We start from the raw sequence: 24,556 nt of genomic DNA on the forward strand, positions 1-24,556 counted from the left end.
TTAGAATATACCCTCTGAAGTATTATTTACAGGAAAAAGGCATAAAGCCTGCAACTACCTAACAATCCAGAGTGAAAAAAACTTTTAAAAATTGACAATAATATATATGTTTGTGTGTATGTGTGGCTTTGTATATATGCAAATGTTATGTATATATGCTTTGTATAAATGCAAATGTTACAAACTTAGTGATGATGAAATCGCTGAGAGGTATAAAAGTGTTCACTGAAGGATTCTTGCATATATTCTGTCAGTAAGAATATTTATTTATTTTATTTATTTCTTAACTAGGCTCCACACCCAGTATGGGACGACTTGAACTCACAACCCTGAGATCAGGAGTCATGCTCTACTGATTGATGAGCCAGTCTGGAACCCTTGCAAGAACCTTAAAAAAACAAAAACAAAAACAAAAAGATATGCTGGAGGCATGCCTGACTGGTTCAGTCAGTAGAGCATAAGACTTTATTTTGGGGTCATGAGACTGAACCCCACATTGGGTATAGAGATTACTTAAAAATTAAAAAGGTATGGGGGCGCCTGGGTGGCTCAGTGGGTTAAGCCTCTGCCTTCAGCTCAGGTCATGATCTCAGGGTCCTGGGATCGAGCCCCACATCCGGCTCTCTGGTCAGCAGGGAGCCTGCTTCCCCCCACCCCCACCCCTGCCTGCCTCTCTGCCTACTTGTGATCTCTGTCTGTCAAATAAATAAAATCTTAAAAAAAAGAAAAGTCACTGGATCCATCTTAAACTAGACATATTCATTTTAAAGATTATATGGAAGCACAAACAGAAAAGAATACTAGAAAGCTTTGAAAAAGAGTGAGTAAGGTGAACTATTCCTAACAAATGAAAATATATTATAAAACCTCTATAATTTAAAAAAATGTGGTACTAGTACATGAAAAGCAAGGACAATGATATGAATTTCAAATACAAGAGAGGACTCCATCTAATTTCTAATTTTCCATATAATTTTGGTTTACATTAAAGTAGCATTTCAAAACAAGGGGAAAGAAATGCTCTCTTGTTAAGTGGTGTTTTCTTAAATGGAAAAAAGGACAGAAATAGATCTCCTCCTCCCACTATTAACTAGCATAAATTTTAAATTCATCATAGATTCATGTTTTAAAAATTAACAATTTCAACAAGGACTAAAAGAAAACATGGGCGAATTACTGTATAAATTTAGAGAGGGAAAAATGTTCTTAAATACCAGTTAAAATTCAGACACAAAAGAAAAAACAGATTATGATTAATTTCACTAAAAAGGAAAAGGGATGGGGCACCTGGCTGGCTCAGTTGCTGGAGAATGTGCCTCTTGGTCTTGGGATTGTAAATCTGAGCCCCATGGGTGTGGAGATTACTTAAAAAATAAAAAATAATAAAAATGGAAAACTTCTGCAAAAGGTAACATAGCAGAAGTAAAAAGACAAATACCAAACTGGCAAAAATGTTTAGACATTATATAGCAAAGTGTGAAGAACTCCAATACATAAAAGCAGCAGCAATCCTTTAGAAACAAGGGCTAGAACAATTAACAGGCAACTGAGCTATAAGTACCCCCACCTAGAAAGGCAATCTTAACCACTCATTCCTAACATGAAAAATGCCACTTATCACCTACTAAAAAGGCAAAACCTCAAGTTTGACATCATATTCCCAGCAAGATGGTAGGAAAACAGACATGCTCTTACACTGCTGAGAATATGGTACAATTCTCTATGGAGGAGCTTTTCCTTTCTGGAAAAATTCCTCTCTTCCAGACCCTGGGTGAGTGGGATCAGGCATCAAAGAGGGAAGCAGAAAACGAATACTCTCTAAGGGTACCTGGTTGACTCAGAGGAGCACATGACTCTTGATCTGGGGCTGGTGAGCTTGAGTCCCATGCTGGGTGTAGAGATTACAAGTAGATAGATAGACAGATAGACCGACCCTACGATGGTCTCAACTCGCTATGCACCCAAATCTTGCTTTTTAAAATATATGCTCATTCTTCAGTTTCAGAATGCCTGAAATTCTGTAATATGCATAATTGGTAAAAAAATGAATATTTTTAAAAAAGATTTTATTTATTTATTTACTTGTCAGAGAGAGAGAGAGAGAGAGCGCGCACAAGCAGGCAGAGGCGGAGAAGCAGGCTCCCTGCCGAGCACAGAGCCCCATGTGGGACTCTGGGATCCCAGGACCTGGGATCATGACCTGAGCCAAAGGCAGCGGCTTAACCGACTGCCATCCAGGCATCCCGGTAGTTCATGAACAATTTCATATTGTATGGCAGAGGTCTGAATGGGAAAGCAGTACAAAACAGATTTGATTACTTTTCATTGAGCGTGCATCTTCGGTCTGTGGGATGACCATTGTATGACTTTAGGTTTTCCGTAAGCTCCGTGTACAATCTGTCGGCCATGGGCAGAGGAATGCCGTCCCATACCATAATGAGCACCACCATCACAGCTGTTGGACAGTGATGGCCCGTACGTTGCCGGACCAAACAAAGAACTTTCTCTTCATCGCTGCCTCTTCTTAAAACCTGGAAAAGCAGAATGCATTTATTTATAGAAAACAAGAAACCTACAGTTGAGTGCAATGGATATCGTTTTGGAAGCTCTGTGTCATTGCATTTTAGGTCTTTAACACGACTATTTCTGAAAGGGTTGAAGCCTCTTAGGACATTCAGTTTTCTGACTAGCTGCGTCCACACAACTCATCCGAGTATCCCAGCTTACTTGACTAAACAAACAACAGGCAGAACAGAAGTCTGTGGTATGGTAGTTATTTGTAAAATTAGAACAAAGCTGTTTGTGTTTTATTTCACTGTTGATACAGTATTGCAAAACAGACAACACAGGATCTCCTAGAAAAGAGCCTAACTGTTCTGCTCTTCCACAAATGCCACAATGGGACAAATCCAGCTACGTGCAAATAACCAAGGACTCCCAATTTAAAAAATCAACTTCAGCCTGAAATTTAGCATTTGCACAAAGTTATCGATCTTTGCCTTGGGTGAATGGCTTTATTATACAGAATAATTAATATACAGAGCAATGTTCCTGCAATTTCTGTGATTTTTTCCCATGCTACCACAAGGATTTAACATACCCGTATTATCATAAGATTAAGGTGGTTCAGTTGACATGGTAAATGCAAAATACAACAATTAATTTTGAATAGTGATTGATTTATCTTACACCACATCATACCCACGGGGTGCTAAAAAGGCCTCAAAAGTACTTAATATTGCCCGGTGGTCCCAGTGCGTACAAAAAGAATTACATAAAAATGTTGACAAGACATAAAACCAACCAATTCTGGCAAAAACTCCCTCCATAGATCACAAATTTACAGAGCAAAGATACTGACCACATTAATCAGTACATAATCAGTAAATGATAAAGGTGCCCACCCCTATGACCAAAATGGAGCAACCAACAGCATAATTAAGATTCCATTTTTGTTGCTATAATAATATTACACAAACTTGAGATGAAACTTCTTAAGATGTTAGTTACCCAATATCACTTTCTTCTGTCACTCCAGATGGTTAACAATCATTGCTACCAAGGCATCCCTTGAGTAGAGTTGGCTTTAGGACCTTCCCCCTAAACACAATTATTTATATTAAAATTTTTTTCTATATTTATATGTCCTTTTACAGCCAAATAAGAATACATTTGCTTTCAAATAAGCTCAAATACAAAATGATATATATTGTACCAAACAAAATTTTTCTAGATACTTTACAAGTTATTGAACAAAGAACAAAGTTACACTGATTGGGTTTTTGTATGGGAAATGCTGAAATGCTGTTTATTAGGTATCTGTGCTTTCCCCAGATTTTCCAAATATCCTTTAGTGAACATCAGAGAATTAAGCATAATGGGTCTCTAAATTCAGATCAAAGTTCGATAAGCATCTTGGGTATTGCCTTGGTATGGATATTTGTGACCACCCAAAATTGATATAATAAATCTTGAATCCCAATTGTGATGGTATTAGGAAGTAAGGCCTTTGGGAGATAATTAAGTCATAAGGGGGAAGCTCTCATTAGTGAGGTTAGTGTTCATATCAAATAGACACCACAGAACTCCCTAATGCCTTTAAACATGTGAAAACACAAAGAGAAGAGGGCCCTCACCCAACCATGCTGGCACCCTGATCTGAGACTTCCAAACTCCAGAACTGTGAGAAATAAATTTCTGTTGTATAGAAGCCATTCAGTCTGGTATTTTCTCATAGCAGTCTAAATGGAGGAAGACAAGTGTTAAACCTGTGTAAGACCTATGAAAACTATAAAAACATTAAAAGAAATTAAAGATGACCTAAATAAATGGAGAGAAGTACCATGTTCATGGAATAGACACTATTATCATGTCAATTTTCCCCAAATGGATTCTTAGATTTGACATAAGCCCAATCAAAATCCTATCAAAGTTTATTTTGCTGTGGGTGGAAGTTGACAAACTTGTGCCCAAGTGTATATGGAAATGAAGATGAAAAGCCAAGAAAATGAACAAAGGCAAAGTAATTTATGAGATCATCACTATCTATTGTAAAGCTATAGTAATTATAGTTTAGTATTGGTGCAATGACAGAAAAACAGATCAATAGAATAAAGAGTGCAGGAGATGCATATATATAGCCATCAAACTTATGACAAAGTTGACATTGCAATAAAAGTAGTCTTTTCAATGAATGATACTAGGTAGATTTCCATATGGGAAAAACACGAATGGTCACCCCTACTTCACATAAGTAGCTTGAGTTATATTGTTGATCTAAATATGAAAGTTAAAACAATAAGTTTTTGGAAAGGAACATCTTCGTGACCTTGAGGCAGGTAAAACCATTTTAGAATAAATTATCAAGTTTAATAATTAAAAAGGAAAAAGTTAAGAAGTTGGATTATAGGGGTAACTAGCTGGCTCAGTTGGTAGAGATGAGACTCTTTGTCTCAGGTAGAAGTTTGAGCCTCATGTTAGTTGAAGAGATTACTTAAAACTAAAATATTAAAAAAAAAACACAAAACCCTCGATTACATTATGATTAAGAACCTCTGCCCATCAAAAACATTAAATACCAACAGATTAAAAAGCTATAAAGGCAAGCAATACAGTGGGAGAAATATTGGCAATACACATAATTGGCAAAATATTTTTACCCAAAATACATAAAGAGGGGCGCCTGGGTGGCTCAGTGGGTTAAAGCCTCTGCTTTCGGCTCAGGTCATGATCCCAGGGTCCTGGGATCGAGCCCCACATCAGGCTTTCCGCTCCGCGGAGAGCCTGCTTCCTCCTCTCTCTCCCTGCCTGCCTCTCTTGCCTACTTGTAATCTCTGTCTGTCAAATAAATAAATAAAAAAAAAACCTTTAAAAAAAAAATACATAAAGAAATTTCTGCAAGTGAGTAATAAAACACAAAGGAAAACTGGCCAAAAAAATCGAATAGGCTCAACACAAGAGAATATCAAACAGATGATGAACATGTGAAATATGTTCCACATTTCTAGTCATGTAACAAAGTAAAAAAATTTTCAAGCACTACATATGCTGGTGGGATTCTAAATTGGTGCAACTGCTATAGAAAACAGTTTGGAAGTTCCTCAAAAAATGAAAAACAGAACTGCCATGTGATCCAACAATTCCACTTCTGAGTATACATCCAAAAGAGTTGGAAGCAAGGGCTCAAACAGGGATTTGCACATGCATGTTCATAGCAGCACTATTCACAGTAGCCAAGAGCTGGAAATAACTCAAACATCCATTGACAGATGAATGGATAAACAAAATGTGGCATATATGTATAATGGAATATTACTCACACTTAAAAAGGAAGGAAATCCTGTTACATCCTACAACATGGGTCAACCATAAAAAGAAAAGGTTATGTGAAGTAAGCCAGTCACACCCAAAAAAGGGAAAATCTGTGTGATTCTAGTTACAGAACTACTCAAAAGTAGTCAAATTCATAAAACATAAAAGTGGAATGGTGGTTACCAGTGGCTGTGGTGATGGGGAAATGGTGAGTTATTTAATGGGTATAAAGTTTCAGATTTGCAAGATGAAGAAGCTCTGGGGTTCTATTTCACAGCAATGTGAACATATATAACACTACAGACCTGAACACTTTATATTAAAAAAAGATGAAAGATGTCTTTAAAAAAAAAGGAGGCACAACACTACACACCACGCAGAATGTCTAAAATGACAAGGAAAATGTGGAGCACTCCTAAGAATGTGGAGCAGCTGGGAACACTTCTACGTGACTCCTGGGAATGTAAGAAGAGATAAGCACTTTGGAAAGCTGTGTGTTCCTATCAACCAAAGCTATGCAGAGGCACACCTGCCCTCCCCCGTAATCCGGCAATTCCACTTCTAGGTATACATCATACCAAAAAATGTATTCTTCTATTTCCCAAAGACGACAACAATATTCATAATTATCTCAAATTGGAAACAATTCCAATGTCAATCACCAGAAGAATAAATCCATACATTTTAACTATTTATGATAACAGAACATTAAGAGTGAGAATGAGCTACAACGACACACAACGTGAATTAATCTTACAATTCTAATGCTTGATGAAAGAAGACAAGACAAAAGTGGGGCGCCTGGGTGGCTCAGTGGGTTAAAGCCTCTGCCTTCGCCTCAGGTCATGATCCCAGGGTCCTGGGATCGAGCCCCGCATCGGGCTCTCTGCTCAGCAGGTAGCCTGCTTCCTCCTCTCTCTCTCTGTCTGCCTCTCTGCCTACTTGTAATCTCTGTTTGTCAAATAAATAAATAAAATCTTAAAAAAAAAAAGAAGACAAGACAAAAGAATAATTACTTTAAGGCTATTTATATAAAGTCAGGCAAGATTAATCCATAATATCAGAAGACAGGAGAGTGGTTACTTTTTGGGGGTAGCAAGTCAGGGGGGAAAGAACGCTTCTGAACTGCTAGTAGTATCAGATGTTGGTCACACAACGGTGCTCAATTTAGAAAAACTCTGTGACTTAAGGTTTCTACAGTCTTCTGCTTATTATATATATAAATATATACATATGTAAATTTATGTAAGTATAAATTTATAAATTTGTAATTTATAAATAAATTATAAGTGCTATAATTTATTTTTAAAGGTGTATCTTGGAAAAAAGAAAGTCTATCTTGGAGGGCCTGGGACGCTCAGTCCTTAGGCGTTTGCCTTCAGCTCGGGTCATGGTCCCAGGGTCGTGGGATCAAGCCTCTGCTCTGTGCGGAACCTGCTTCTCCCTCTCCCACTCCCCCCGTTTGTATTCCCTATCTCCCTGTCTCTTTCTCTGTCAAATAAATAAAATCTTTAAAAAATAAAAAAAAATAATAAACAAGTGTATCTTACCCTAAATTAAGAAAAAAAGGCTGAAACCGCTTAGTCAATTTACTGCCTCAGGACATAGCAAGTCTCTTAACCTTTCTATAGCAGCCCTACAGAGCTAGGATCTAACAGATACTAGCCACTATTTTATGTCTTTTTGCTTTATTTCTGCATACATGGCTCCTGAGCCCAGAACTCAGCTCATCAAATATTTGTTGAACAGATGGTTAAAAACCACAAAAGCCTAATGTGGGTGCATTTTATGAAAATTTCAAAAAGTGTAAGTTACACTAGTAATAAGATGAAAACTCTCATTTCAAAAAAAGATTTCAAATGGTACAAATGTCCCAAATTTTAAAACTTTTCTTGAGAATCACATTTCATAACTGGAGGGTGTATTAATCTGTAAACTGTTGAATTTGTGGTCACATGGCAGCCACTGTAGATGGTAAATGTTGCATACAAACTTATTTGAGTAATGCCTGTGACTATTTTTCTGTTATTTAAAAATATCTATTTGTATAATTTCCATTATATATTATGAAATTGTTATACCCTATGCAACATCATACATTCATTTGGTAATTGTGTTAACTAAAGACATATAGCAAATTGATTATGTTGGAATGAAAAATGTCTTAAATAGCTTTCATAAATATATTTTTCATAAATATATTCCAATATACCATTTGTTATCAGAGCAAATGAAATATAATATATATATCCTTTTGAAGTACGAATTCAGGGACCCCTGGGTGGCTCAGTTGATTAAGCAGCTGCCTTCGGCTCAGGTCATGATTCCAGGGTCCTGGGATCAAACTCTACATTAGGCTCCCTGCTCAGCAGAAAGCCTGCTTCTCTCTCTCCTTCTACCTGCCACTCTGCTTACTTGTGATCTCCCCCTAACTCTCTGTCAAATAAATAAATAAACTCTTAAAAAAAAAAAATGTCCCGACTCTTGATTTTGACCTAGGTCATGATCTCAGGTTCCTAAGACTGAGCCCGCCTTGGCCCCCAGTTGGGCTCTGCACTGGGTGTGGAGCCTACTTAGGATTCTCTCTCCCACTCCTCTGCCTCTGCCCACCACCCTCCTCGGGTACTCACTCTATCTCTAAAGATAAATAAAGAAATAAAAATAAATCAGTAAATAAATTATGGAATTCAATGTATACTCAGAGTTGACCAACTGCTACCACTATATAATTTTAGAACATTTTCATCCTCTCCACCATCCTTAGAAATCACATCATTTTTCCCCCTTTTCTCAGCCCATAACAATTTTCTATTTCTATGGATTTTACAAATTTGGGACATTTTATATAAACGGAAGCCTCTAACTTGTGGACTTTTGTGTCTGGCTTCTTTCATTTTGCATATGTTTCATTCAACTTTGTAGCCCTTATCAGTACTTCATTTCTTTTTACTGCCAAGTAACATTCCACTGCATGGATATGGCATTTATACTTATTCATTAATTGGCTGATTGCCACTTATACTGTTTCTACAATTTACAATTATGACTGTTGCTGCTAAGAACATTCATATAACTTTTTATTCTGTAGATACATGTTTTCGTTTCTCTTGGGTACATACCCAGGTGTGGAAGTGCTTGGTTATATAGTAACTATGTTTATTCTTTTACGTAACCATCAGACTGTTTTCCAAACTGGAACGACTATTTGACAATCATATTAGGAATGTACAAAAGGTTCCCATCTCTCTAGGCCCTCCTCAACACTTGTTATTGTATGTCCTTTATTTATAACGGACAGTTATAAATTGTAGTGTAGTGTAGTGTAAAGAGGCATCTCATTTTGAGTGTGATTCCCATTTCTCTGATGAGTAACAATGTTGAGTATATTTCTATGTGCTTATTGGTCATCTGTATATCTTCTTTGAAAAAGGACTATTCAAACACATTGTTTATTTATAGTTTAGACTGTCCATTTTTTATTGAGATATGAGGGTTTGTTTTTTTTTTTTAAAGATTTTATTTATTTATTTGACACAGAGAGAGAGCCAGAGAGCATAAGCAGCATGTACGACAGAGGGAAAGGAGAAGTAGACTCCAGACTGAGCAGGAAGCCTGACTTAAGGGCTTGATCCCAGGACCCTGGGATCAGGACTTGAGCCAAAGTCAGACACTTAATAGACTGAGCCACTCAGGCACCCCAGGAGGTTTTATAAAAAGTTGCCATACAAGCTCCTATTTTTTTCTTTTTTAAGATTTTTTTTCTTTTAACTTTCACATAATCTATACACCTAACATGGGCTTGAACTCACAACGGCGAGATCAAAAGTCACATGCTTCCCTGACTGAACCAGCCAGGAGCCCCTACAAGCTCTCTATTACACATATGATTAGCGAATATTTTCTCCCATTCTTAGTTTTCTCTGACTTTTTTTTTCCTTAAGATTTTATCCATTTATTTGACACAGAGAGAGAGAGAGAGAGAGGAAATACAAGCAGGGGAAGCAGCAGAGGGAGAGGGAGAAGCAGGCTCCCCACTGAGCAGGGAGCCCCATGCAGGACTTTATGCCAGGACCTGGGGATCATGACCAGAGCTGAAGGAAGATGCTTAACCAACTGAGCCACCCAGGTGCCTCCTATGTGTTTATTTTTTCAAAAAGATGTATTTATTTGGGAGAGAGTGAGAGCAAGTATGTGTGTGTGTGTTTATACATGTGCACACAGAGCACATGAGAGGAAAAGGTAGAAAGAGAGGGAGAAGGAGAGAGAGAATCCCAAGCTGATTCCCACTTACCCTGGAAGGGTGAAAGAGGGCATGATCCCACAACTCTGAGACCATGACCTAAGCCAAAATCAAGAGTCCAATGCTCAATCCACTGAGCCACTCAGGTGCCCCTCTATATGTTTATTTCATTTTACGTTAATAATACCTCAATAGTTAAAGGGAAAAAGAAAACATGATTGACCATCTCCAGCCTGTTTACTGAATAAGTCTTTAAGTCACTTAAGTATGTCATGACAATTTACTGTACAGTTTCAATTTTAAGAAATGTGGTATGTAACAACTAAACATAAACAAGTGATCCTAGATTGAATATAGATACAAGACAAAATGTTCTCTTTTTCCATAAAGGAAATTATTAGTTACAAGACCTAAAGATTAGACAATAATATTATAATAGCATCAATAATAATCCCGTTGCTTTGTAAAAGTTTCGTAATTGTTCTGTGGTTATAAGGCAATACCCTGGCTTTTTTTTTTAAAGACTGCTTTCTTTTTAATTAAAAAAAAAAATAATTTCTATGCCCAATGTGGGGTTTTAACTCATGACCCAGAGATCAAGAGTTTCATGTTCCCCCAACTGAGCCAGCCTAGGTGCCCTGAAATGTCCTGGTTTTATGAAAACACACACCAATGTATTTAGGAGTAAAGGCATCATGTTTACAAATTACTATTAATGCGTAAAGGAAAAAAAAAGAAGAGGGAGGGGGCGCCTGGGTGGCTCAGTGGGTTAAAGCCTCTGCCTTCGGCTCAGGTCATGATCCCAGGGTCCTGGGATCGAGCCCCGCATCAGGCTCTCTGCTCAGCGGGGAGCCTGCTTTCTCCTCCCTCTTTCTCTCTCTCTCTCTGCCTGCCTCTCTACCTACTTGTGCTCTCTGTCTGTTAAATAAATAAAAAAAAAAAAAAAAAAAAAAAAAAAAAAAAAAGAAGAGGGAGGAGCAAAGGAGAAAGAAGGAACGAGTGTGAAAAATAAAGAAAAGCTAATTTAGTAAAAAGCTGCATTTGGGAAATGTCAGGGAAGAGCATATACAAAGTCTACATAATTCCTGCAATTTTTTTAGTAAGTCTGAAATTATTTATTTAAAAATATTTCTATGGTGCTGGCCAAAGTTTCATATTGTATATTTTACTCTCAGTACAAGCTTGGGATTCAAGTGCTGGTGACCCGCAGAAATGGAAGACAAGTTTCAAAACAGAGCTACTGGATGTGTGGGGTCATAGGTCAACGGATAAGCCACCAGCAGATCTCTAGATGGAAAGTACTAAACCCGGGTGATTTAAAAAAACAGGCCACTGTCAAACACCAAGGAAAAAAGGCAAAGAGCACGTTCAAACATAAACCGATGAATTAACAATGGACACATTTTTGCAAAATAAAAGATCTCTCTATTTTGAGTTAAAGTCAATCTATGGGGCAATGAATATTCAGTGTTTATTAAGTTTTAGATAACATCTGAAGTAAATTAAGCTAAAAAGTTTGTGAATTTAGGGGCGCCTGGGTGGCTCAGTGGGTTAAAGCCTCTGCATTCTGCTCAGGTCATGATCCCGGGGTCCTGGGATCGAGTCCTGCATCGGGCTCTCTGCTCAGCAGACTCGGTCTGCTCCCCCCTCTCTCTCTGTCTGCCTCTCTGCCTACTTGCGATCTCTGTCAAATAAATAAATAAAATCTTAAAAAAAAAATTCGTGAATTTAGATAAACAATTAGTAGCAAGTCCAAAATACTGTCAGGTGAGCAAGATACCATTTTGTTTAATTATGATATGCTACAAATTGTAATCATCTGGGAAGCCAATTAAATAAGACTGTAAGTGAAACAATTCAAATGCAAAATTGAATGTACAGCATCATTTCAACTAATAGGGATAATATTAGCAATGTATTTTTATATTGTAATACAGTTAGGGGTATAACAGAAGACGTCTGTATGAATTAAGTTCTGCGAAGTAGGACTAAGTCTTTCTGTTTAGAGTGGGAAGGCTTCATGGAGGAGACTCCTCTTAAAGGAGTACAGGAGTTTGCCACTAGACAGAAGACATTACAGAGGCAATGCTAAGATTCTGGAAAGCAAGCTCCAAGAGGCAAGAACGTTATTTGAGGAAGAATTCTGCTAACTGTATTGATACCAGATGTCGTCTGTGATTTATAAAACCTCCTTCATTAAATTATTATACATAGTTGATTCTATTTCCGGGATCTCTGTCATTAACATGACGCATGCTGTGTGTACAAGATGTAGCTCAAGGGCCAGTATTTCCCCAAAGTCCTTCCTGGACCCTCACCTCCAAGCATTACACTTGGTCTCCTCCTTGTTGCCTCTATATGCTATTCTCAAGCAAGCAAGCAGTAGGATTTCGCAGTAAATAGCACGCTGGTGACTGCTTGAGGTAGGGTCATGAATAAGCTCACCCAAGAGGACAGATAACAGACCGGCCGACTGAAGCGCTGAGGAGTGATGGGGGAAAGCAGTGTTACAGAAGCCCAGCAACACATGAACATCTCAGAAGAGCGAAGTGTAACCAATAGTTTGAGCTGTTGAAGAAAGGCTATGAGGACCTAGAATTTTCTTTGACAGTTAAGGAACTAGTTGATCATTGGGCTAGCACTTTCAGAGACAGGGTAAAGAAAGAAGATAGATCAGTCTGATGATCATTAGGAAAAGATTTCCTAGCAAATCTATGACAGAATTCTTTTACCTCTGGTTATAAATTATTCTGCCGCAACAGCCTATTTATGAGTAGCTCTGAAAAGTACATATTAAACTTATTTTCTGAAAATCTGGTCCAGATGAGAGAACCTATTGAAATTCCCCATGGGATGCTCTTAAGGCAGGTTAGGCCAGGATCAAGAGCAATCACCTAGGATATTCTATATAACCTTTGGTCTAGGGGAGTTTAGGGCAACTCATTACCATGTGTCTAAAAATTGGTGGAGAGAGGGTCACCTGGGTGGCTCAGTCAGTTGAATGTCTGGCATCGGCTCAGGTCATAACCCCAGGGTCCTGGGATGGAGCCCCTGAGTTGGGCCCCCAAGCTCGGCTGGGAGTCTGTTTGTCCCTCTACTCCTCTCCCTGTTCATGCTCTCTCTCTCTCACTCGCTCAAATAAATAAAATCTTAAAACAAAACCAGCTTAAAACAAAACTGGTGGAGAGAGAAGACTATCCTGAAAAACAAAATTACTGTTATGATTTCTCAAGAGGCAAACATAAGATAACAGTGTTTTCACAGCTTTAGGGCACAGAAAGAAGGAATTCAAAGACCAAGAGAGGTTTCTACGAGGGGAGGCAAATTTAGATTCAGATTTAGATGGGTAAATGAGCAATGTCAACAAAAATTACATGTAGAGGGACGCCTGGGTGGCTCAGTTGGTTAAGCGGCTGCCTTCGGCTCAGGTCATGATCCCAGCGTCCTGGGATCGAGTCCCACATCGGGCTCCTTGCTCCACAGGGAGCCTGCTTCTCCCTCTGCCACTCTGTCTGCCTGTGCTCTCTCTCTCTCTCTGACAAATAAATAAATAAAATATTAAAAAAAATATTAAAAAATTACATGTAGAAAATGAAGTGGAATTTTAAATCAATAAAAAAATGTCATATTAACTACTGGATCCATACATAAAATTACGAAGGCACAGGAGACACTATTTTTTATAATAGTTAGGATGAGGATAGGCTTCTGTACCAACAAGAAAGACTGAAGGTATATAGTGACATAGATTTGACCTGCTAAGAATTTCAAACGCCTGTACAAAGATAACAATCAAGCACTAAGACTATAAGAAAATCTAGAATTAAACAATGGCAAACGTTGCTATAATAGAAGTTCTATTTACAAAAAAGGTAACATAAAACAAAAAATGGTAATGAAGAGTGACTTCACGGAAGAAACACAAATGGCTAATAAATACTTTTTTAAAGATTTTATTTATTTATTTATTTGTCAGAGAGAAGGAGAGAGAGAGCAGGCAGGGAGGCAGAGAGAGAAGCAGGCTCCCTGCTGAGCAAGGAGCCCGATGCGGGACTCGATCCCAGGACCCTGGGATCATGATCTGAGCTGAAGGCAGCGGCTTAACCCACTGAGCCACCCAGGCGTCCCTAAATATTTTTTTTAAAACCTAAACTTTAGGGACGCCTGGGTGGCTCAGTGGGTCTTAAGCCTCTGCCTTCGGCTCGGGTCGTGATCTCCGGGTCCTGGGATGGAGTCCCGCATTGGGTTCTCTGCTCAGCGGGGAGCCTGCTTCCTCCTCTCTCTCTCTCTGCCTGCCTCTCTGCCTACTTGTGATCTCTCTCGTCAAATAAATAAATAAAATCTTTGAAAGAAAAAAAACAAAAAACCTAAACTTTACTAGTTACAATGCAAGCTCATTCACGGTATCAATTTTTACTTACTACGTGGACAATGATGAAACAGATTACACTATGAGATAAACATGTACATATATATATATAAATCTGATTTTGAAGAACTAACATTAACTAAAAGTTTATAGTTAACCTAAGTATCATAAGCAAAGAATCTGAGTCCATTTTTGGTTAGCCTTTTTTTTTTTTTTTTGAAGATTTTATTTATTTATTTGACAGACAGAGATCACAAGCAGGCAGAGAGAGAGAGGGGGAAGCAGGCTCCCTGCTTCCCTGCTTCTCTGCTGAGCAGAGAGCCCGATGAAGGGCTCGATCCCAGGACCCTGAGATCATGACCTGAGCCAAAGGCAGAGGCTTAACCCACTGAGCCACCCAGGCACCCCTGGTTAGCCTTTTTTAAGAGTTAAGGGAGTTCTCAGATGCCTTCTTTATAATTTCTAATGCTGCATCTAAACCACACATGATTTCCATTTTAGTGTGTAAGGAGGAGGAAATGATCTTGAGTAGATTCTGCTCCCAAACCCCATGCTTATTTAATCAAATAAGCTTCTACTGAAATTAATAAAGTTGTAGAATAAACAGATTTCCTAGTAAGTAGTATTGACCCTGTCACTTCTTTGCTCAACATCCTTCAGCAGTTGTCTTATCACTTGTCATTGGAAGTTTTAACACCAAAACTTAGTTTGTATATACTGGAAGTTGTTAAACATCATTATCTCAGGGGGTAAATTTAAGATGGATTTTAAAATTTCAAAGTAATAAATTTTTATTTCTTTATCTATTTATTGAGGGGTGGAGCAGTGGGGATCAATCTTCCAACCCTGATATCATGAGCTTAGCCCAAATCAAAACTTGAGACACTTAACCAACTAAGCCACCCAGGTGGCCCCGAAAGTAATAGATTTTTATTTAATTTTTTTTTTTATTTGACAGAAAGACACAGCAAGAGAGGGGACACAAGCAGGGGGAGTGGGAGAGCGAGAAGCAGGCTTCCCACTGAGCAAGGAGCCTGATGCCGGGCTCGATCCCAGGACCCCAGAATCATGAACCAAGCCCAAGGCAGACACTCAAGGACTGAGCCACCCAGGCACCCCAAAAGTAACAGATTTTTATGCAAAGGAAAGAATCAACAAAACTAAAAGACAGCCTACTGAATGAGAAAGGATCCTTGCAAATGACATATCCGATGAAGGGTTATTATCCAAAACATATAAAGAGCTGATATAACAACATGCAAAAACCAAATAATCCAATTAAAAAATGGACAGAAGACATGAAGAGACATTTCTCCAAAGAAGACATACAATGGCCAACAGACACATGAAAAGATTCTCAACACCACTCATCAACAGGGAGATGCAAATCAAAACCACAATGAGATATCACCTCACAACCGTCTATGACTAAAATTAAAAAACACAAGAAACAAGTGGAGGCAAGGATGTGGCGAAAAAGGAACCCTTGTGCACTGTTGGTGGAAACGTAAACGCCTGCGGCTAGTGTGTACAAACAGTATGGAGGTTGCTCAAAATATTAAAAATAGAAATACCGTCTGATGCAGTAATTCCACTACTGGGTATTTATCCAAAGAATATGAAAACACTAATTCAAAAAGTTATATGCACCTCTATGTTTACTGCATTATTTATAACAGCCAAATTATGGAAGCAGCCCAAGTGTCTGTTGATAGATGAATGGATAAAGATGTGTGGGGCGCCTGGGTGGCTCAGTGGGTTAAAGCCTCTGCCTTCAGCTCAGGTCATGATCCCAGGGTCATGGGATCGAGCCCCGTGTTGGGCTTTCTGCTCAGCGGGGAGCCTGCTTCCTCCTCTCTCTCTGCCTAACTCTCTCTCTGCTTGTGATCTCTCTCTCTCTGCCAAATAAATAAATAAAATATTTTTTTTAAAATGTGTGTATACAAACACCAGAATATTATTCAGCCATAAAACAGAATGAAATCTGGCCATTTGCAACAACACGAAATGAGCTAGAGAGCATAATGCTAAGCGAAATTAGAGAAAGACAAATATCATGTGATTTCATTCATATGTGGAATTTAAGAAATAAAACCAGTGAACAAAGAAAAAAAAAAGGCAACCCCCAAAACAGACTCTGACTATAGAGAACAAACTGATGGTTACCAGAGGGGAGGTGAGTGGAGGGATGGGTAAACTAGGTGAGGGGGATTAAGAGTCCATTTGTCTTGATGGTCACTGGGTAATATATAGAGTATTTCAATCACTGTATGGTTGGTACACCTGAAACTAATTTAGCACTGTAGGTTAAGTATACCGGAATGCATTTTTGAGTATATCAAATAATCATGTGGGAGACAAAGCAGAGCCATACTTTCAACAGAAAATGATGGTGGCCAGCCAAAAAACCCATTGATTATTTATCATTTAAACCCACACACACACACCTATATTTCATCACACACACACACACACACACACACACACACGTATATTCATTTCATCACATAAAACAAAACAAAAATGCAGCCCAAAAACATTTAAAGCAGAATCTTGGAACAAAGGAACCACAAAGGGAAAGATCATATACATGTATAAATCCAGGCAAGACTGTTCGAAAGCTTTTGGACACCTGGTTACTCCTTTTCCAAAACTCTGATCACCTCAGACCAAAGGAGGCAACAAAACATTCACTTGTATCAATTGTAGATGTTCAGTGCCACACCTGTTCTACTGACCAATATACAATTCTCCAGAGGAGAACCTACGAACTAATTCCTGGTGGGAACTGATCAGGCATGGGAGCCATCCGGGGAGCCTACTGCTTCAATCTTCTCCCTACTCCTGCCACCACCCCAGAGGCTCAATTGTAGTGCGTGCGTGCGTGCATGCGTGTGTGTGTGAGAGAGAGAGAGCGCGAGAGCGAGAGAGAGAGAGAGAGAGAGAGGTGGGAGTTAGTAGTATAGGGAGTTAATAGAGCCTGCTGAATTCAAGAAACTATATCATTCCGTCCAAAGTACAACCTTTCCCCCCAAAATCTACTGAGTAACAGGATAACTAGTCCCTGACAAGACCCACAGTGACAGCAAAGAGTCACATCTACAAAGGCTAACAATTATGGGGGAGTGTTAATGACTACCTGGCGAAGAAAACAGTGTTAAGAGCAAGGGCAGGACAGGGTGAGCCTGGCTCAGAAAGTTGTGCTGCCTAGTTCGAATTTGCTGTTAGGCTTTTTGTGTGTGACCGTTAAAAAAAGAAGCAATAAGCCTCTCCTTGAAGAAAAGAAGCCAAGTGCAGCACAATAAAAATAGGATAGAAATCAACCACTGTGAACAAATGTTAAGCCTGCACACAGAGCGAAAGAAATTTACACAAAATTTTAGGCTAATGCTTAATATCAAATACACAACAAATAGATACTGTGCGAGACGCAAAATAAATCTCGAACAATGCAACCCACTAGTTAATTATTTACTGGATTCCTCAGTTTACTTCCTCTACCCCTTCCCCTTACTTTATTCCTGCATAAAATATCCATATATATAGGAATTATTCTAGTGTTATTCAAAATAATCTGTTATAAAATCCTAAAAAGCATATAGACCATGGAGACCTAATCCTCTCTCCATCAAAAGTTCAAATTTTTGATGAACGACCTTAACAATTTTAATACTCCAAGTTCTACCTTCCTCAGAAAAGAGCTAACAGTGAAAACCACAGCGAAACTATTCCAAGATACCAACTCAAATTCAAAACATTCAAATTCTATGTTTGTTTTTTTTTAAGATTTTATTTATTTATTTGAGAGAGAGAGAGAATGAGAATGAGAGGGAGAGGTCAGAGGGAGAAGCAGACTCCCTGCTGAGCAGGGAGCCCGATGTGGGACTGGATCCTGGGACTCCAGGATCATGACCTGAGCCGAAGGCAGTCGCCCAACCAACTGAGCCACCCAGGTGCCCCAAAACAATCAATATTCTAAAGTAGTTTTATTTAGGCTCTATATTCCTTCACTCACCAAAAACTCATTCAGTGTTGACGATGTGCTGGGCAGTGCTTCGGGCACTAGCAACAAACATATGAATATTTTAAATAACTTGGAAAGTTTGCAAAAAATAAAGTTTGATGAATATTTTTATTTTTCTAGCATATAATCATTTAGGACACCTAGCTTTTTCACAGATAAAGGAAATAAATTCTTGGTTTTTTTAAAATCAAGATTATACTTCTGACTTGTCACTAGCAGATATCAAAATTTTCATTAAGTTGCTTAGCAACTGTGCTTTACATCATTCCTTGTCTCTGGATTATTTCTGTGTTTGTGAAAAGTGCCAGATATGTATCACAACATATTGAAATGTTCTATTTATTCTGAAAGAAATATTGCAAGGGGGAAAATAAGAAAGTAATTCTGCTACTGCTGCTTCATGGAAAATGCTAAATACTTTTTTCTGCCTAAGAAACCTTGAAGACTGGGAGCGCCTGGGTAGCTCAGTGGGTTAAAGCCTCTGCCTTCGGCTCAGGTCATGATCCTGGCATCCTGGGATCCAGCCCCGCATCAGGGAGCCTGTTTCCCCCCCTCTCTCTCTGTCTGCCTCTCTGCCTACTTGTGATCTCTCTTTGTCAAATTAGAAACAAAAAACAAAAAACAAACCTTGAAGACGTAATAATAGCAGCAGAAAGTTGCTACCAAAATCTTTGAACTATAGATTTCATATTGTCTTCATAAAAAAAAAAAAAAGAGGTATACACTAAATTCTACTGGTGTAATTATTACTACATAAGAGAAGGTCTGAAAGGCAGGAAGGAAGAATCCTCCAAAATCCCACTGCTTATCCCAAGCTACCTTACTCTCTTTTGGATCACTTACTCTAGGGAGAGCAAGCTGCCACACTGTAAGGAAATTTTTACCCTTTGATACTTAATGGACAAGAAAGTAAAGGATTCAGAATTAACAGATACAGAATAATCAACCTATGTCAACTATCAATGCCAGATATTGAGAACCAATCTCTGCTATTTTTTTCAGCAAATGTTCAAGGTACTATATAAGGGCAAGATACAAAAGAATGAAGCACAACAAAATACTATACTGTTGAGAAGCATGTAAGTGGAGGGAAAAAGCAAGAAAAACACTTTTTTAAGGTTATTCATTTATTTGAGAGAAAGAGAGAGAGAACATGGGCAAATGTGAGCAGGGGGAGGAGTAGAGGGACAGGAGAGAGAGAAAATCCCAAGCAGACTAAGCATAGAGCCCAATACAGGGCTGCATCCAACAACCCACGAGATTGTGACTTGGGCCAAAACCAAGAGTCAGAACCTTAACTGACTGAGCTACCCAGGTGCTACCCAAACCAAGAAAATTACCACGAAAGTCAGGATGGGAAGTTCTCAGGGCTTCTGGGAATCTAAGAATACTCCATTTTTGACCTGGGTAGCTGCTTTATGAGTATTTTCTTTATAATTATAGGTAAGCTGCACATTTATTTATTTATTTATTTATTTATTTTACAAGATTTTATTTATTTATTTGACAGACAGAGATCACAAGTAGGCAGAGAGGCAGGCAGGGGGAGGGGGGAAGCAGGCTCCCTGCTGAGCAGAGAGCCCGATGCGGGGCTCGATCCCAGGACCCTGGGATCATGACCCGAGCCTAAAGCAGAGGCTTTAACCCACTGAGCCACCCAGGTGCCCCGGGTAAGCTGTACATTTATATTGTATGAACTTTTCTGTTGATTATGTCTGTTGACATAATGGAAAATGTTAATACTATAATAGCATTATTTTGTGAATAAAGATCCACAAAGGACTTACTCTTTAGAAAAAAACAGGACTAAGTCAGATAGATTAGATATATGTTAAATATTATATATACTGATTTTTATGAAGATTTTATTTATTTATTTGAGAGCCAGAGAGAATGAGACAGAGAGCTGAGCAGAAAGCCTGATGGTGGGCCTAATTCCAGGATCCCAGGATCACGTGGGACCGGAGCTGAAGGCAGACAGACCCTCAACCAACTGCACCAAGCAGGCGCCCCAAATATCAGATACATTGGCAAGGCTGAGATAGGTGTGTTGTATGATGCTAACGCAGTGTCCTTAACATATTGATATTTTTAGTGAAGAAGAGAGATGGAATTGTGTTAGGCATCTCTAAGATGTCCCCAGTGACCGCCACCGCCTCGTATTTACACCCTTGCATGGAACTTCCTACACTGGGGGCGACTGGGTGGCTCAGTCATTAAGCGTCTGCCTTCCGCTCGAGTCATGATCCCAGCTTCCCGGGATCGAGCCCCTCATCCGGCTCCCTGCCCAGCGGGAAGCCTGCTTCTCCCTCTCCCACTCCCCCTGCTTGGGCCCCTCTCTCGTTGTGTCTCTCTCTGTCAAATAATAAAAACAAGTAAAAAATAAGCATCATATACGCAGGGGTGCCTGGGTGGCTCAGATGGTTAAGCAACAGACTCTGAGTTTGTCTTGATTCTTGCTCAGGTTGTGAGATTAAGCCAAATCTAAATAAATCTTTAAAAAAAAAAAAAAAGTCACATACCCTACTGAATGAGCCAGCAAGGTGCCTAGCTTTCAGATTCTTGACCACAAAAACTCTGAGATGTTTATCGTTCAAAGCTACTGAATTTGAGTACTGGGTAAGCAGCAACAGATAACAGATTGTCAGTTAATTCCTTAGAAGTCTCTTTATAAACCCTAAACCAGAGAGAGAACATCTCCCCTAACTAAAGTGCTTCAAGGCTTCATGTTCATGGACTAAAACCTAAACTCCTTGTATTACTGCACTCATGCTCTGGCTTCTGCCTACACCTTTTTACCCTCACCTGGTTCTACTCTCCACCTACTCAAAATCACAGGACTCCTCTGAAATTATTAAAGAATATCAGCTCTTTTTTACTTTTGTATTTGCTGTTTTCTCTGCTTAGGAATGCTCTTCCTTTCCTTCTGGAGAGTTTTCTGGCATTCTTGGCTCCTTTTTGTCCCTCAGTTCTCAGCTTAAATGTTCCCTCCCCAGAGAGGCCTTCCCTGATGACCTGATCATGAGAATGCCCCAGAAAGTTCCCATTAAACAGAGGAACAAGATAAGGAGGCCATATTCAAAGCCATATAAAGCTGGAGTTAGTCTGTTTGACTAACTGCATAAAATGAAAGAAAGAAATTAATAATACAAAATTTGGAAATGAGAATATAAACTTGTCACTATAGATTACATGATTGTACTCTTTTCTCTTTTTTTTTAGATTTTTATTTATTTGTTAGAGAGAGAAAGAGACAGAGAGCACAAGCAGGGAAAGAGGTCGAGGGAGAGGGAGAAGCAAGCTCCCAGCTGAGCAAGGAGCCCAACACAGGGAGGAGGACTCTGGGATCCTGACCAGAGCCGAAAGCAGACACTTAACCGACTGAGCCAGACAGGCAAGCCCGACTGTACTTCTAATACACAAGAAAAATAAACTGAAAAACAAGAAACATGTAAATTCTAGGAACAAAACTTCAAGACACCTCTGAAGGAGGGGCATGGGGCTGGCTCATTTGATGGAACATGTGACTATCGATCTCGGGTTTTGGAGTTCTCTACATATTGAGTGTAGAAATTCCTTAAAAAATGAAACAAAAAACCCCCGACAACGACAACAAAAATACCTCTGAAGGACAAAAGAAGGCATTAGCCAAAAGAAAGGTATACTATCTAGGATAGAAAGACCAAACATCAAAGAGAAGTAAATTCCCCAAATTTTCTGTGGAATATGGTTCCACTAACAATACCAATAGGGCTTTTTTCTTGCAATTAGACAAGATGATTATTAACTTACAGAAAAATAAGTCAAGAAAAGTCAAGAAATTTCTGAAAATTAAAAGGAGGAATTACCTCTATCAGATGTGAAAAGATAAAACCTAAATAATTAGAGTTATTTGATGCTTATACAGGAGACACATAACACTGGGATAACAGAACTAAAAATCTACTAACATAAACAAATACAAATCAGTGGAGAAAAGATGGACAATTAAGTAAGTGGTGTTGGATGGCTGGGTAGTCATCTGAAAAAACGTAAGTTGTTACCAATATTCTACACACACAAAGTGAATAAAAGTTAAATGCAGAAAAATGAAATTAAAATACAACAAAAAGAAAATGGAAGATTTATAAGCTAGAACTGGTAGATTTTTGTAATTAAGACACGATATACTAAAATCATAAAAGAGCAGGTGAAAAATGTTTTTCATCTTTAAAATTTTTTTCTCAAATTAAAAAAAGTTTTTTAATGTAAAATTTAATTTTAAAAACCTGGATGTTAAAAACAATGGCAAATTGGAAATCCATCACGATTTATCACGAATGTCAATTTTCTAAAGGGGCTCCCATAAAATCAATAGAAGACTAAAAATCCAATAGGAAAATGGGCAATGTGTACATTATTTCCTACTTTAAAATGCTCTGAGTAAACCATATTATTTTTTCAAAAGAGTGAATGAAACAAAAAATAAACACTCTGGCCATTGGTTAGATATCTCTTCATCCAAACTATTACATATAGAGTCTGACTGGTAGGAGTGTTTTGTGGGGACTGAGTAAAGGATGTATCTTCATAGCCGAGTTAACACAGAATGAAAATCAGTGCATGATAGGACAAGAGACTGATCCATGAAATGAGGAAACAATAGTTCAAAACTAGTTGCGAAGCATTTTAAGGAAATTTTATTTAGTTCTTGAGAGGCAAGGTGACCCCAGCAAACATTATGTGTCCTTGGAGGGTAAAGCAAACTGTTCTCAGCAAACCTCTGGGCCAATTTCTTTCCGTCTATAAAATGAAATGTCCGGTAGGTTTTAATTCATGTTTGCATCCCCAATACCTAGCCTAAGTCCTGGCAATCAATAAAAAGTATTCAATAAGCACGAGTTTCTTCACTTATTTTTCTCATTCCAAAATGGTTTTTTTTCCTTCTAAAAGTCACCCACATTGTAACAAATTGAAGGCAGTTTATCTTAGTTGGTAATTAATTTTATTTCATGAAACAGAAAACCCGCAAATCACAGGTTTTAAATAAGTAAAAAAAATAACTAAGTAGAAAAAAAAATTTTTTTTCTCTCATGTTAAAGAAATTCAGATTTAAGAAGGGCTGTGGTTGGTACTTGGCATCACCAAGAATTCGGGCTCCTATATTTCTTCCCACTATTTTAGTACGTATCTTCCACTATCAAGTTTATTTAGGCTTCCAGGTGGCTGTTGGAGCTCCAGCCATTAAATCCAAGTTCTATAAATGTTGAGTGAAAGGAGACAGACACAAGAGGGCATATGCTATATGATTCTAGTTATATGAAGTTCATTCGAACAAAAACAAATGTTATGGAGATAAATGTCAAAATAGTAGTTATCATTATGTGGACTCATGGGTTGGGAAGGACCATGAGGGAGCGTTCTGGGTGGCTGAAATGATTATATCCTTCTCCGTATAGTGTTATACACATGAAGAATAACCCTGATACATACATTTATGTGCACTTTACTCTATGTAAGATAGCTAAACGAGGTAAGATCCAGATCTTTGAGCTCATGTGTATTTTGACAAGACTAGACTTAGATCTAGATTGAATAAACGAAGCATTCTAAAGTATTTAGTGCTCATTGTGTAGCTCTTGTGCTTGTAAGTGTGGTCACCTCCCAAAGCTGGAGAAGTAACTAAGATGAATGGTCTGGTACTAGAGTAGCTATGGGTGTGGCAATTGTCTTGCTTTAGGAATGAATACACGAATTTAAATCCTACCTCTGTTTTGCATTTACTGTTTTGCTCCAGAAGAGGTATGAAAATAATGATCTTTCCCTTATTCAAAATCCTAATGGAGTCCTTATAGAAGGATTTATGAAGCAATGTATGTCAAGTTCTTAACACAGTGTCTGATATGTAATAAAATGTTGCTATTATTTTATTACCATCATCACTACTAAAAAAAACTTTTTTTTACATCATCATCATTATTAAGAAATGATGGATAGGGATCTCTCTGGGTCAAATATTCCAAATATTCCAAATACTCCAAATCAACTGGGTAATATCCTTGTGGATATGAATATCCTATTGAAAATATACATTTGGCTATGAACTTGTTTTCCACTTGAGAACTTCCTAAAG

General features: G+C 38.4%; 1 protein-coding gene across 4 annotated transcripts in view; it reads right to left on the reverse strand.

Moving 5' to 3' along the window:
• The window catches only part of TET1 (tet methylcytosine dioxygenase 1), a gene marked incomplete at its 5' end in the record, with an annotated part of 126,189 nt that overhangs the window by 21,190 nt on the left and 80,443 nt on the right, over positions 1-24,556 (reverse strand). For all 4 annotated transcript variants that reach the window (XM_080823355.1, XM_080823353.1, XM_080823354.1 and 1 more), the window contains one exon: positions 2,320-2,531. In XM_080823355.1, coding sequence (XP_080679481.1) covers positions 2,320-2,531 — 212 coding nt within the window. The remainder of the gene's footprint in view (positions 1-2,319; positions 2,532-24,556) is intronic.

Source organism: Martes martes (genome assembly GCF_963455335.1).
Source record: "Martes martes genome assembly, chromosome: 14".
Taxonomy (NCBI): domain Eukaryota; kingdom Metazoa; phylum Chordata; class Mammalia; order Carnivora; family Mustelidae; genus Martes; species Martes martes.